This window comes from Pelophylax lessonae (genome assembly GCF_965119305.1).
Source record: "Pelophylax lessonae genome assembly, chromosome: 11".
NCBI lineage: Eukaryota > Metazoa > Chordata > Amphibia > Anura > Ranidae > Pelophylax > Pelophylax lessonae.
In genome coordinates, this window is record NC_138778.1 from 167109731 (window position 1) to 167124580 (window position 14850).

General features: G+C 44.6%; 1 protein-coding gene across 1 annotated transcript in view; it reads left to right on the forward strand.

The window, feature by feature from the left end:
• The window catches only part of LOC309567195 (vasoactive intestinal polypeptide receptor-like), a 137648-nt gene that overhangs the window by 54537 nt on the left and 68261 nt on the right, over nucleotides 1-14850 (forward strand). The window contains exon 6 of the mRNA XM_082272562.1: nucleotides 14385-14517. Within this exon, the coding sequence (XP_082128688.1) occupies nucleotides 14385-14517 (133 nt within the window). The remainder of the gene's footprint in view (nucleotides 1-14384; nucleotides 14518-14850) is intronic.

Here is a 14850-nt window from a genome sequence, read left to right on the forward strand (position 1 = left end):
ACGAGAGGACACTATATGCCATTGGAGCTCCATGTGCTCTTTCTGACACTACTTAATGAACCTTAGCAGCTTCTAAAATGCAAATAAGTGTAACACATGGAGAAGCCTTCATTTTTTTCCCTGGCAGATGGACACAGAAAGAATTGCCTGCCTAAAGTGATAATAAAGTGGTTAGGTCCCACTGGGTGCTTCCGAAACACAGAGCGTCTTATAGGAGACTATTCCTGTCTTGTCTAATGCTACCTGATTATGTCTAGCTGACAGTACTCTAATTAGGGTAGATAGGATACACGTGTAAAGGCGTCCCAGTAAAAGAAAGATCTGCTTTATAGGGTTTTCTTCTACCTAGTCTTAATGGAATTGATAAAATGAGCCAACAATGAAGCTATAAAACATAATGACATGAAGTGGCTTTATATATTACAAAAATAAGGATCTCCAATGACAATATTTGAATAGCAGTTGACAGTTTCAATACTGTCACTTAAAAAAGAAAGAAAGTATAAAATACCGATTAATAGAACAGTTGAATAATAGAGATATGTACTTTGATGGGTTGCAATTTTCAGACATCAAACTGAATAGAGAAAAGAAGGGGATAACCAGAGGTTGGCATTCAGCAACATTTATTGGGTTATGGAATGGGCTAATTACCAGTGACAGAGCTATCTGTTCTACTCAGAGCCCAGTGACAGGGCAATCTATTCCATTAAAGGTATCCATCCCGACAGGGGAGGTTGTTATATATAGGAGCAGGTTTATTAGGACCATGACGGGGACAAGGGATGTATACTAAATCCACTTTCTCTGAAGTTTAAAAGCTGCCCTGATTTTACATTTATACCTGATTTTGTAGGCTGATTAAAATGTATGTAGCACCTCTAGTGTGCTACTAGTATTAGTGTAGGTCAATTTAAGTTTATGACTCATGGTAAGTGTAGCACTGCCCCCTTGAGGGCTGCTGGATTTCTCACCTTTTCGGGTCCCTCTGGGTTAACAGTAGCAACTGCATGCAGAATATTAACATTTTTCTTTCCAGTCAATGAACAGTCTAGGGGTTGTTGTTTTTGTTGTTTTTATTTTATGTGGGGATGGGAGAAGGGATGAGTAGGATACTCCAGAACTTGAACTATTCACAATGCCGAGGACTTCTATCTGAGGATGCAGCTAGGCCGCAGTTTCACCTTGCCACTAGATGAATCTGAGGTAAAGTTCCTGAATAGACACTTGCTTAGTACTTATCTTCAGGGTACTCGCCTAGCACCCCCTTTCACTCCACCAGCTGACACCCGTCCTCTGACTACTCTACTCCGGAGTGGCCCCCTTCCTGGACAGGCCCTTAGACACAATCCCATGTGCTCACGATACTGCTTTCCAGGTTCTCCAGTGTCTCAACTCCTCCTAGTCAGCTCTTCTGGACCTCTGGGTTCAGCTCCTCACTTCTGGCTCACCAGGCCAACTGCCTGTGACCATACACCAACCACTACAGAAAGGGAGGCAGCCGCCACCCTCCTTCCGAGACTCTGCTCACCAGCCAAAGACCTTGAACACATGTGCTCCTTGCTTTTATACTACACCCCACAATGCACGAGACAACCAGTCTGTGCCAATCACTGGGGCTGTATCAAAGTCTGTGTACTCATTGGCCAGGCTTCCTCCACTGTCCAATGTGCCTCCCCATTGGACCAGTGGGGACATTCCCCCAGACCACATGAATCACACAATGAACACATTGAGCAGACCTACCTCACAGATCCTGCTCCCTGTTAAGCAGAGAACAATATAGAATTTACCTGCTGCTCCTCTGATAGGCAGACAGAGCCACTCTCTAGCACCTACCTAGGAGGGTGCTACATAATTTATGGGAGTCAGAAACTGGGTCGGGCTACGACAGGTCAGGCTGGGTGGCTCTACAGAGGCAGGTCTCTGGTACTTCCCCCTTAATTTAGAAGCTGGTAGAAGCTTCTGGAAGTTAGTGGGGAGAGGCTAGGAGGTTCTGATCTGCATACTTGAGGGAACTTTGCCAATCCCGAGGCAGAATGTCCTGGCAGGCTGGTTAGGTCAGCCTTGGTGGAGCCAAGCCAGCAGAGGAATCAGGTGGAAGATGGAGTGCTGAGGAGGCCGTTGGTGGCCAAGAAAGGGGACACCTGAGTCGGGGGGGGGGTGGTGGGTTCTGCCTCCAGGCTGGTTTCAGCTGTCTTGGGAAGATCCTATCAGCATAACGGTTTGAGAAGGAATCTTGCCTAAGGGGCAGCAGGAAGCAAAAATGGCAGAGTGAGTACATCAGCACATCCAGGGGACTCACAAAGGGAGAGACTGCCACATGTAGCAAGCATTTCAGAAGGACAGCACTGTGCTTAACACTTTCTAACCCTTGCCCTGGGAGATGTTCGGAGCATCGAGGTGGGCTGGTAAACAAGCATCCAGGAGGGCTGGTAGTTCCTGCAGGCAGTGGAGCTGGGAGCAGTTCACAAAGGAGAGGAGATGCTCCTGCATGCAATTTACAACATACTGTACTATTTTTCGAAAGTAAACTAAAAGCTCCTAGTCCTCAAGGGACTTTTGCCTCTGATTCTTAAAGACTGAGGGTGTCTAGGGAGGAGAACAGTCCAGGATCCTTACTTTGTACATAAGAAGTAAGTTGCCACCATTCCTTGTTTTCCATCAGGTTAGGCATACCATAACCTCTCTACCCCATCCAAGTTATTATCCCTAATAAAAACAACAAAAACAAGCCCAGAGACTGACTTATTGTGTCTAGATGCAAATGAACAATGCATAATGCCTGGCTGTGCAGGAAAAGGAAGACAGTTACCAACAGCCCCTGTGTGGGTAGTGCTACATGTTTTTCATTTTAAGAGTCAGGAAGGAGCAGTAATATAAACCCAAAAACAAAAATGTTTATTTATTGCAGCTTACCAATTCCTAAATGCGGTGGTTGCATTTGTTTTCTTTTAATAGGCTCTTTCTTCCTATACATTCACCTGCTGATCTGGCCAGTAACACGCTTTGTTATCAAATGTCTCCACTATGGATGGAGGAGCAAAGGAGGCACTTTTGGACAGCAGCATTGTCTGTCTCGGTAGAAGGTAGTTTAAGATAGCCCAGCAGATTTAGATGGACTTGACTAACAATTTAAAGCGGATCTTCCCTGCATCTGAGCACCCAGTGGCAGAGCCAGAGGGCTAGCTGGGGTGGCAATTGCCACCCTAGACGAAGTCCTTGCCACCCCGCTGAAAACATTACACTGTTTGACAGCGGCGGCCGGTGTGTTGGGGGCGCAGGGGCGCCACCCCCCTATCCATGCTTCCGGCGCCCCGCATGCAGATTAGGTTCAATGGGATTTTTTTTGTGACCTGATTAGAGCCAGAGGCTCTAATAGGCTTCAGAAGAGTGTGGACCCGGGGCGCAGAGCAGTGCGCCCACCCATTGTGTGACAATAGCGAATGAAAATTTGCTAATGTCACACGGATCCTCCTCCTGGCCAATTAGGAAGCCGGTCTGAGACCCGTCCTGATTGCCTGAAAGGCGAACGCATGCCATTGGCGGAGCCATCGAGGAGGAGGCGGGAGGACTCGAGGAGACGCCGGGGGACTGAGGAGAAGCGGCGGCTACAGGTAAGTCTCTCTGCATTGATGGGGGCACGGCACGCTGGTCACTGCATTGATGGGGGCACGGCACGCTGGTCACTGCATTGAGGGGGGCATGGCACGCTGGTCACTGAATTGATGGGGGCACGGCACGCTGGTCACTGCACTGATGGGGGCAGGGCAGGCTGGTCACTGCATTGAAGGGGTACGGCACGCTGGTCACTGCATTGATGGGGGGCACGCTGGTCAGTGCATTGATGGGGGCATGGCACGCTGCTCACTGCATTGATGGGGGCATGCTGTGGTAACTCTGCATTGAAACAACCCCTAGAATTTCTGGCTGTGACCATCTTGAGTAAGGGCAAATGATTCATGTAGCATTTGCTTCCTGGACTTCATTTGCCCTTAGCTCAAGCATGCATGCAAGAGAGAGTGCTTAGCTGAGAAAACCCCCCCTCCTCTTTTTTGATGTATGACATCATTTGCTTAGGCAAGAGACCAGGAAGTAACTGAAGAAATGTAAAAAAAAAAGTTGAAATTTGATTTATTTATGATATACTTTCCTATCTTTTTACTGATGCCAGCAGCATGAGCATTAAAAATAATCAATTGGGAGAGTGAAGTTTTTTCTTTTGGGATAAAGGTTTTACACAATTTAAAGGAATTGTAAAGGCAGAAGGTTTTTTTTTTTTTTTGTTTTTGTATCTTCATGCACTCTATGCATGAAGATAAAAAAGCCTTCTGTGTGCAGCAGCCTCCTTAATGCTTACCTGATCCCATCTTTATCCAGCAATGTTGCAGGAGTGTCTAAGCTGCCTGAAACTCCCCTCCTCATTGGCTGAGACAGCAGCGTGGCGTAATTGGCTTCCGCTGCTGTCAATCAAAGTAAGTCAGCCAATCAGGAGAGAGAGGGGGCAGGACCAGATCGCGGCTCTGTGTCTGAATGCACACAGAAAGCTGTGACTCGGCTCAGGTGCCCCAATAGCAAGCTGCTTGCTGTGGGGGCACTCAACTGAAGAGAGGGGCCAGGAGCAAAAAAGAGGGACCCGAGAAGAGGAGAATCTGGGTCACTCTGTGCAAAACCAACAGCACAGAGGAGATAAGTATAACATGTTTATTATTATTATTATTATTTTTTTTTTAAACGAAACTTTACAATCACTTTAATAAAAGCTGGTCATTGTAGGAAGCCCTGTCAGTGGTTTGTCTCAATCCTCTAACTGACACTTTTTCTGGACAGCTTGGTCTGTTAAAGAAAGTTAAAAAATAACAGACTTAAGCCCCGTACACACGTACCGAATGTCGGCCGAACGATCGGCCGTCTTTTGTCTGGTGCTGTCCTGTCGGCTGAAAAGTGCTAAAGACTGCACACGAATTTTGTCGGCCAACAACAACCGACTGCAGAAGTGATGTCATGTGATGGTTAACTTTCCGTGTCTTTTTTCTATTCTGAGCATGCCCAGTCTTGCTAATCGGCTGTTTGTCGGCCGAATTCTGTACTGACTGGCCAACAATCGGCCATTCTGGTGTTGGCCAACAAAAATCTTAATGCCTGCACACCAGATTCTGTTTGGCCGAAAAGTCGCTGTCGGTTGTCGGAAGCATCATACTAACAAGCCGACAATCGGCCGATCGTTCGGCAGCCGAATATTTACGGCCGACAATCGCTACGTGTGTCCGGGGCTTTACTGGCCAGAACGCCAAGTGAAAATAAAAGTAAAAAGCCTAAAAAAAAAAAAAAACGAAGATGAAATGAATGCAGCCATTACATCTAAGAATTTGTAAGCTGCAATAATAAGGTGTCTTCATTGGAATATCTCACCTCCTATTCTTTTTCGATTGACAACCGTAACATTTTAGATTCCATCACTGTCTCTCCTGGTGACAATGTTTATCAGGACGAATACTGAGGGTAGATCTTCTCAATGGGGAACTGGACAGACAGTAATAAAATCCCGGAACAAGTAAAAATGAGACGCTGGATTCCAATCATCAGGAGATTGGTCAAAATGGAACAAGGGATGGTGGCTCTGTTAGAGCAACTCTTAACCACTTCCATACCGGGCCAATTCTGGCTCCTACATGTAAAAATCATAATTTTTTTGCTAGAAAATTACTCAGAACTCCCAAACATTATATATGTTTTTTTTTGCAGAGACCCTAGGGAATGAAGTGGCGGTCATTGCACCTTTTCATGTCACACAGTATTTGCGCAGCAATTTTTCAAACACGCTTTTTTAAAAAAAAAAAACTGATTCATGAGTTAAAAAAAGAAAACCCTAAAGTCAAGCCTATTTTTTTTGTATAATGTGAACGATGATGTTACACCGAGTAAATCGATACCTAATATGTCACGCTTTAAAATTGTGCACACTCATGGAATGGCACCAAACATGGGTACCTAATAATCTCTATAGGCAACGCTTTAAAATTTTTTACAGGCTACCAGTTTAGAGTTACAGAGGAGCTTTTGGGCTAGCCACTTAAGCCCTGGAAAATTTTACCCCCTTCCTGACCAGGGCATATTTTACGATTCGGCACTGCGTGACTTTAACGGACAATTGTGCGGTCGTGCGACACTGTACCCAAATGAAATTTTTTTCCCACAAACAGAGCTTTCTTTTGGTGGTATTTGATCACCTGTGCGATTTTTTGATCATGCGCTATAAACAAAAAAAGGGCAACAATTTTGCAAAAATAACAATATTTCTCACATTTTTTTATATGAAATTCCCCCCCAAAAAAAATGTAAAAATTAACATTTTTTAACATTTTAGGCCAATTTGTTTTCTGCTACATATGTTTGGTAAAAAAAATTGCAAAAAGCGTATTTTGATTGGTTTGCACAAAAGTTATTGCGTTTACTAACTAAGGGAAAGATTTATGTCATTTTCATTGTTTTTTTTTTTTTAACGAGTAATGGCGGCAATCTGCGATTTTTTTTTGCGGTACTGCGACATTGCGGCGGACAGATCGGACCCTTGACTGACATTTTTTACACTTTTGGGGGTACCAGTGACATTACTACAGTAATCAGTGCTATACATATGCACTGTTACTGTAAAAATGTTACTGGGAGGGAAGGTGTTAACTTTATTGGAGAGGGAGGGGTTAAGTGTGTCCCTAGGGGCGTGATTCTAACTGTGCAGGGATGTGGCTTTTCATGTAACAGCAGAGATCTACGATCCTACATAGCAGGACCGAGTGATCTGTGCTTTTACACAGGGAAGAATGACAGGCGGCTTTGTTTACATTAGCCGCCTGCCTTTCTCCCTCTCTACCCGACGATCGCGAGTGACCGGCGGACATCGGGTCCGCCAGTCACACGCGCCGGCTTCTTCGGCTACGAGCGGGGGCGGGAGCGTGCCTCCGGCGGCGCGCGCTCGCCCCCTATTCGCTCCCAGGCTAGTGACGTACCGGTACGTCACTTTGCCTGGGAGGGGCTGACCGCCGCCGGTCGGCAAGTGGCTAGAATTATTGCTCTCACTCCAACGTTCACGGTGATACCTTGCATGACTTTACACTTGACTTGAACACTGTTTCTATATGTGGGCGCGATGTACGCAAGCACTCACTTCTGCATACAAGCACACGGGAATGGGGGCACATACATTTTATTTTTTTGTTTATTTCTTTTTTTATTTTTACTTTTTCCTTTAATTTTTTTTTTATCACTTATATTCCTATTACAAGGAATGTAAACTCCTTTGTAATAGGAAAGTGCATGATAGGTCCTCTTCTTGGGGTCAATAAGAACTCAAATCTCTCCTACAGGCTGAAAAGCCTGAAAAAAAAAAAAAAATAATAATTATCCCGGCTATCCAGCCGAGATCATGGCAGTATCGTCACGTCATAACTTCGTGGCCGGGCCTCTGAGAGTCATAGAGACTGCCTGGGACCATCTGATCCTCGGTATTCTCTATGGTGTACTTCCGCCACTGGCGGATTCCTTCTGCAGCTCGCCGATCGCGCGGGCTACCTGGTAGAAGCTTTGGAGGGTGGCGGGAGGCCCCCCATCCCGCTCCCTGTAAGAACAATTAAGGGACTGAACAGCCGCTATGATTGTTCTTACTGTGAAGAGAATCACTGGCTAAAAAAAATGATATCTAAATGATCCCTGCAGATGCAGGCATCATTCAGATATCCCCACTCAAAGCCCAGGACGTGATATGACGTCCAGCGGTATGGAAGTAGTTAAATCAAATAGGGTGTCCCCAAAACAGAATTTAAAGACTCCTATACACCTTATTAGAATTATAATTTTTCTTTACAGTCATATTCATACACCTATATCTAAATCTTCGCCTGCTTTTAGCCTTTTAATTTTTTCTTTATGTACACTGGTGACACCTAGTGATGTTTTATCAGTATTACTTCTTTAGTCAATTGTTCATTTCCCAGGCGCACTATTTACGTTAGATATGGTTTTGTAGTCTAAAATTTAACTTTCATTTATTTAAATAATATTTATCATTTGTAAACCTTTTCTTTCCACATTTTATATTTTTTGCTATTTATATAATTTTTATATTCATGTTTTTTTTTACCGCAAAAATAAGTAAAGCATTTTGCTTCCTCCTTATTTTTATTATTATTTTTATTATTATGCATAGCATTTTTCTTCCGCATTTTTTTTCTATTTGTTTTTAAACCTGAAGAAAAGCAATAAACAATTTTTGTACATTTGCAAAAATAAATTACCTCTACTGAATTGTGTCCCATCTCTGGCTTCTGCAGCATTTGTTAAATCTTTTACTTTTATTCGAACTGCAGCCATTTGTTCGCACTAAACATCTGAGTTTTGTAGTTCCAACTGTAGTAAAGCTATCACAGGAGATTGCTAGCCCGGCACCTTCATTAAGAGAAGGCTTTTTTCTTGTTTTTTATTTTAGAATATAAAGTGTTTTGTCAATGAAGGCAATTGCAGATGAATGGTATAATCTCCCTCCTCCAATCACAGAACATCTTATCAATCATTAGTACAAATTTAAGTTGTTTTTTTTTTTTTCATCATGTGGTGCACTCTGTTTTGTTCTACTTTTACTTGCAGTCATATATATCTTTAGATATTTATGGAGCATGCAATGAGGTGCAGATGGCTTTAGTACCTGTTGTGTTACATAATTTATTATCATTTCTCCGTGTTCATAACTTGGTTTATCATTCCTCTGTGTCTTTAGGCTGTTTTGTCCTGTTTAACCACTTCCCGCCTGTCATATAGTAAAATGACAGCCGCAAAATGGTTGTCCCATCCTGACTGGGCATCATATGACGTCCAGCATATCTGACACACTGCATCTCCGATCCCGGTAAAGAGCCAATAACGTAAGCTCTTTATCATGTGATCAGCTGTGTCCAATCACAGCTGGACACATAGTAAATAGGAAGTGCCGTTGATCTGCTTTCTTCAGTTCGCGCAAGTAAAGGAGAGCCAATTGGGGGGGGGGGGTCTGTGCTGGTAATCAGAACATTGATTACCAGTGCAGACCCTTGGGGGATGCCACTAGAGCCACCAATGATTGCTGACCCATGGCCACCAGGATTGCCCACCCATGCTACCAGGGATGCCAATCAGTGCTCAGGGAGCCTGTCAGTGCCCTCCTCATCATAGCTGCCCATCATTGCCATCTATCATTGCCACCCACCAGTGCCCATCATTGCCATCTATCATTGCTGCCCACCAGTGCCCATCATTGCCCATCAGTACCACCTATCAGTGATCATCAGTGCCTCCCATCAGTGCCCATCAGGGCCGCCTATCAGTGCCTATCAGTGCTGCCTATCATTGCCCATCAGTGCCACCTATCCTTGCCCATCAGTGCCTCCTATCAGTGCGGCCTATCAGTTCTCATCAATGCTGCATATCAGTGCTACCTATCAGTGCCCATCAGTGCCGCCTATCAGTGCTGCATATTAGTGCCTCATCATCAGTGCCACCCCATCAGTGCCTCATCATTAGTGCCTGCCAGTGCAGCCTCATCAGTGCTCGTCAGTGCAGGAAAAAACGTATTTATTTACAAAATTTTAGAACATAAACAACATTTTTTTTTTTTTCAAACTTTTCTGACTTTTTTATTTGTTGAGCAAAAAAAAAAAAACCTTGCAGTGATCAAATACCACCCACCAGAGGAAAGCTCTATTTGTGGGGATAAAAATGACATAAATTTGGTTTAGGTACAGTGTTGCATGACCGCGCAATTATCATTCAAAACATGACAGCACTAAAAGCTGAAAATTGGCCTGGGCAGGAAGGGGGTGAAAGTACCCTGTATTAAAGTGGTTAAGCTGAGCACTTGCTCTCACTGTACTTGTGTATACTCATCCCCCCCTCCCTCCCTCTGGAGTCATTCTACAGCATGGGTGTCCAACCTTTTGGCTTCTCTGGGCCACATTGAGTGTAGAGAAATTTTCTCGGGCCGCATATAAAATATATACTATAGTTAAGGTAAATAAGTTATAAAACGCTGCTGCGCCCTTCCCGCGCTGCCGCGCCCCCCCCCCCCCCAGCACTAATTTAACACAACTAGTGGATGATCCCCTCCGAGGCAGCCTCCAGTTAGTTGGAAACCTCTGTGCCCCCGACTCGACTTCCTTCCTCCCCAGCAAAAAAAAAAAAAATTTCAGGGGGCAGTGGGCCGCATTGCCTGTTGTTCCGGGCCGAATGCGGCCCCCGGGCCGCAGGTTGGACATGCCTGTTTTACAGTATTCTGCCATGGTGTATGCATCTTTCTATGTGGCTTACAACAGTAATGTTTTTCTACCTATGATTATCCTCCATTAAACGGAACATTCAAAGGGCTTTCCTCGTCTGACTTCCTCAACATGGGAGTTTTTCATTGAGTTGAACTGTGTAAATCAATGCAAGGGATAAATGCAACAACAGGTCGTATAATGTGGAGGTAAAGTTTATGGTCTTGTAGCCATAACAGTACTAGTGAAGACTTTACTTCGGAAGATCATAACCAGATGCTAGGATGGTGTAAGGCTTCAGACAGTCAACACAAACTGATGGCCAGATCAGGCACAGACTAAATCCAGGTTTCAGGCTGGGTGGAAAAATTGTCTACCAAGGTCCAAATAATACTTGGGAATGCCATGCTGAACCTCTGACTTCAACACTTTCTTAATCACTGACTTGGAACAAGTATGCTAACCACTTGAGGACCACCCCCATGAACATTTACGGAGACAGAACAGCCGCTCTGTGCCAAATCACGTACATGTACGTGAGTCGGCATTTCCAGGTAGGGGCCGCCCGGTCTGTGCTGTGATTTGGCACAGCACAAGCTGATCAGCAGGTCCTGGCCAATGATTTATGGGCAGGACCTGCTGTTCTGCTTAGCGAATCACAGTACAGAGCCCTGTGTTTAATAACAACTTAGGGCTCTGTACACAAAGCCGAGCTGTAGCTGTTTTATTCTCCCTGCAAAGCAGGAAGAAATATCAGCCACATCTATTAGTAAAAGCAGTACATAATACACACATTACACTTGTTAGGCACACAGTTGACCCCTTAATTTCCCCAGATGTTAACCCCCTTCCCAGTCAGTGTCATTTGTACCATAACAGTGTATAGTATTAGCACTGGTCACTGTATTAGTGTCACTGGTGATGTCAGTTCCCACCCAACGTCAGTGTCAGATTTCCCGCCACACTAACGCAGTCACACTATAAGTCACTGATGACCGCCATTACTAGTAGGAGAAAAATAAATGGATAAAAATTCCAGTATATAGCCCCTCGTTTGTAGACGCTACAACTTTCACGCAAACAAATCAATATACACTTATTGTTTTTTTTTTTTTTGTTTTTTACATGTAGCAGAATACATTTTGGCCTTAAATTTATAAAGAAATTATATTTTTTTTGTTGGATATGTTTAAAGCAGAAAGTAAAAAATATATATATATATATTTTTTAAATATTTTTGGCGTTCTTGTTTATATAATAAAAATAAAAAAGAACCCAGTGGAGATCAAATGCCACCAAACGAAAGCTCTATTTGTGTGAAAAAAACGGTAAAAAATGATTTGCGTACAGTTTTGCATGACCACGTAATTGCCAGTTTAAGTAGCGCAGTGCCGAATAGCAAAAAATGCCCTGGTAAAGAAAGGGGGCAAAACCTTCCGAAGCTCAAGTAGTTATTCAGGTAAGTTACAGAACAGGCAGAAGTCGTTATCTGCATTTGTGTTCTGGGATTCTGGATTAAGGCCTCATGCACACTGGACGTTTTACAGCTGCTTCTAGGGGTGTCTGACATTTTTTCCCTGCTTCTAAACGTCCCTCTGTTTTAGCCTATTTGTCCATGCACACATAGGCTTTTAGCAGCGTTAAGTGGAAGGGGCTTTTAGAGGTAGGAAATAAAAAAACCCACTGCCAGTGCGTCAAGAAGCAGCAAAGTTTGAGCAGAAAAAATGCTTGACGCTACTAAAAGCTGCTAGAAGCTGCTAAACGCTAGTGCTTAATTAATGAATTCATTTCAATGGCCACAATAAATTATTTATCCTGGCCAATTAAAGTGATTGTAAAGGAAAAAAAATTATATAAAAAAAATAACAAACCAGTTATACTTACCTGCTGTGTACAGCGGTTTTGCACAGAGCAGCCCAATCCTTCTCCTCTTGGGACCCCTGCTGGAGCTCTGGTCCCCTTGCCAAGTGGCCTCATAGCAAGCAGCTTACTGCGGGGGCACTCGTGCTTGCTCGCTCCCGAGTCGGCTCTCTGCGTCCATAAGACACAGAGAGCGTGGCTCAGCCCTGCCTCCCGCTCCTGCCTCACTGGCTGTGATTGACAGCAGTGGGAGCCAATGGCTTCTGCTGCTGCATTTCAGCCAATCAGGACAGAGAGACCTGGGAGAGCCCCGGGTCTCGTGCACATCACTGGTGTCACATACCTGGTCAGAGGCCAGAGTGCTGAGAGGGCTCCCCTTGCGGCTAAGTGCAGAACACCCCTTAAGGAGGTACAGGGGATGCAGTGCCCAAAGAAGCACGGGTTGCCAGTTGTTATAGTCTGCAGAGCTGAGCACCGGATGACAGCAGGAACAGGCAGGATGCTCTGTAGGGCAGGTGTCCTTAGCAGTTCCAGGCGTACTTGGAAGCAGGGCAAGCAGGAAGCAGAACCAGAAGCTGGGGCAAGGGTCATACATGGTGGATCAGTCAGGAACATAGGCAGGAAGCAGAACTAGAACAAGCCGGGTTCATACATGGGTAAACTGGTAATAGCAGAGTGAGTGAGCCAAGCAGAGGTCAAACACAGTGGATCAAGCATAAGCAAGTCAGGAGTTCAAGCCAAGGCCAGGAATCAAATTGTATGTTAGTGCAAATAATAAAAAAGTATCACGGATAGTACTCAAAGTATATCTGTACTCATTTTTATAAGGACTTGTGTGGATGAGTAAAGGCAGCATGCTTTTAGATGCATTCTGATTGCATTTGTTGTCTAATTTAGATGCTCCATTGGTAGCTCTATTTGACCTGCAGTTGACGTCTTTCAGACCTGTTTTTTTTTTTTTCCCTTTGATTAAAGGGAGTCGTGAAGTCTAGTAACAGTGTCATGGCTGCTCAGAGAGTTGAAGGTTAGCTGTTCTAGAAGTTTAGAGGTCAGCAGAAACAAGGAGATGAGTTTTAAGTTGTTCAGAAAAGTGGTGTTCAGTGTGGGCTTTTTCTTAGTATGGGGGTGACCAGTGCATGATTTAGAGGGGAAGGGAGCAGTGGTGTATTTTGGTTTTGTGCTGCCCTAAGCAAGACTGAAATTGGGCGCCCCCCCCATGTACATTTTCCCCACTCCTTTTTTAACAGATGTGACACCATCCAAAACTGAAGGACTACCAAGTCCCAGCATGAACCTCTGAGATCTCACGGGGGTGAGAGGGGGCGAGAGAGAGGGGGGGATGAGAGAGAGAAAGAGAGAGGGGGGAGAGAGAGAGGGGGGGAGAGAGAGAGGGGGGGAGAGAGAGAGAGAGGTGAGAGAGGGGGGTGAGAGAGAGAGAGTGGGGGGGGGTGAGAGAGAGAGGGGGGAGAGAGTGGGGGGATGAGAGAGAAAGAGAGAGGGGGTGAGAGAGAGGGGGATGAGAGAGGCGGTTCTAGCAACTAGTGGCCAATAGAGTCTCAGGTGGAAGGGGGGGGGGCTTTTTTGCTGCCCCCCTGCAAAGTGCTGCCCTAGCACTGGAAGGGAGAGATTAAAAATGTGAGTTAAAAGGCATAGAATATAGCAGGGGATGAGCAGAGTAGTTATGAGGGAATGAGGTCCAAAGGGCACGTGCTTAGGTAAGCATTAGACAGAATTATAGCAACCCTCTTTGTGGCAACAGGATCAAAGGAGAAAAGTCCTGAACATGGTTGGATGGGGTGTGTTAGTTGGGGAAGATGTCAGAATGTTTGCAATCTCCACACAAATTGCATGTACCTTGTTTTTGAAGTGATTAGCTATTTCCATGAGTGAGTTAGTAGTGGGTAGAGGCAGTGGTGGATGAAGTAGAGAGGTAAATATAGAAAAGAGATGTAGAAGACCAAATGAGGAGGTGTTAATGAGAGTGACGAAATAGGTCTGCTGGAAATATGGAGACAGTTACCTTATTTTTGAAGGGCAGAAGTCTTGCAGTGATTTATTTGTAGGCCACAGTTGCTGAAGAGCAAAACTATGTATTTTGGGATTTCTGGTGTTCTCACATATTTAAGGGCCTGTGATGATGGACTTTGTTCACTTCTATAGCCATCACCACAAACCCAAAGGCTGTTGACACAGTCCTTTACTGCATAATTTAAATATAATATGTAAACCATTTTGTTTCCACAGGAAACTCCACTGTCCCAGAAATTTCATTCACATGAACTTATTTGTGTCCTTTATCCTACGTGGTGCGGCCGTGTTCGTCAAGGATGCCATTCTCTTCGCTGATGAGGATGTTGATCATTGCACCATGTCTACGGTAAAAGCTTTTCAGTGTATATATCTCTAGATAAGCATAAGTGGAAGCTTGCTAGCTTTTAGCTGGAGGTGCTGACTAACCAGTATACTTAATGGAAATCCGGCTGTCAGTTTCAGTTCTCCAGCTGCCTGTTGACTGACCATTATTAATCTGTATTCTATTTGTATTAAAGAGGTGTTCCAGCCTCCCCTCTCCCCCTCCAAAAAATAAAAGTCAGCAGCTACACATACTGTAGCTGCTGACTTTTAATATTAGGACACTTACCTGTCCTGGAGTCCAGCGATGTCGGCACCGCAGCCGATGTTTCCATCGGCTGTCGGGTGCTGCCACTGC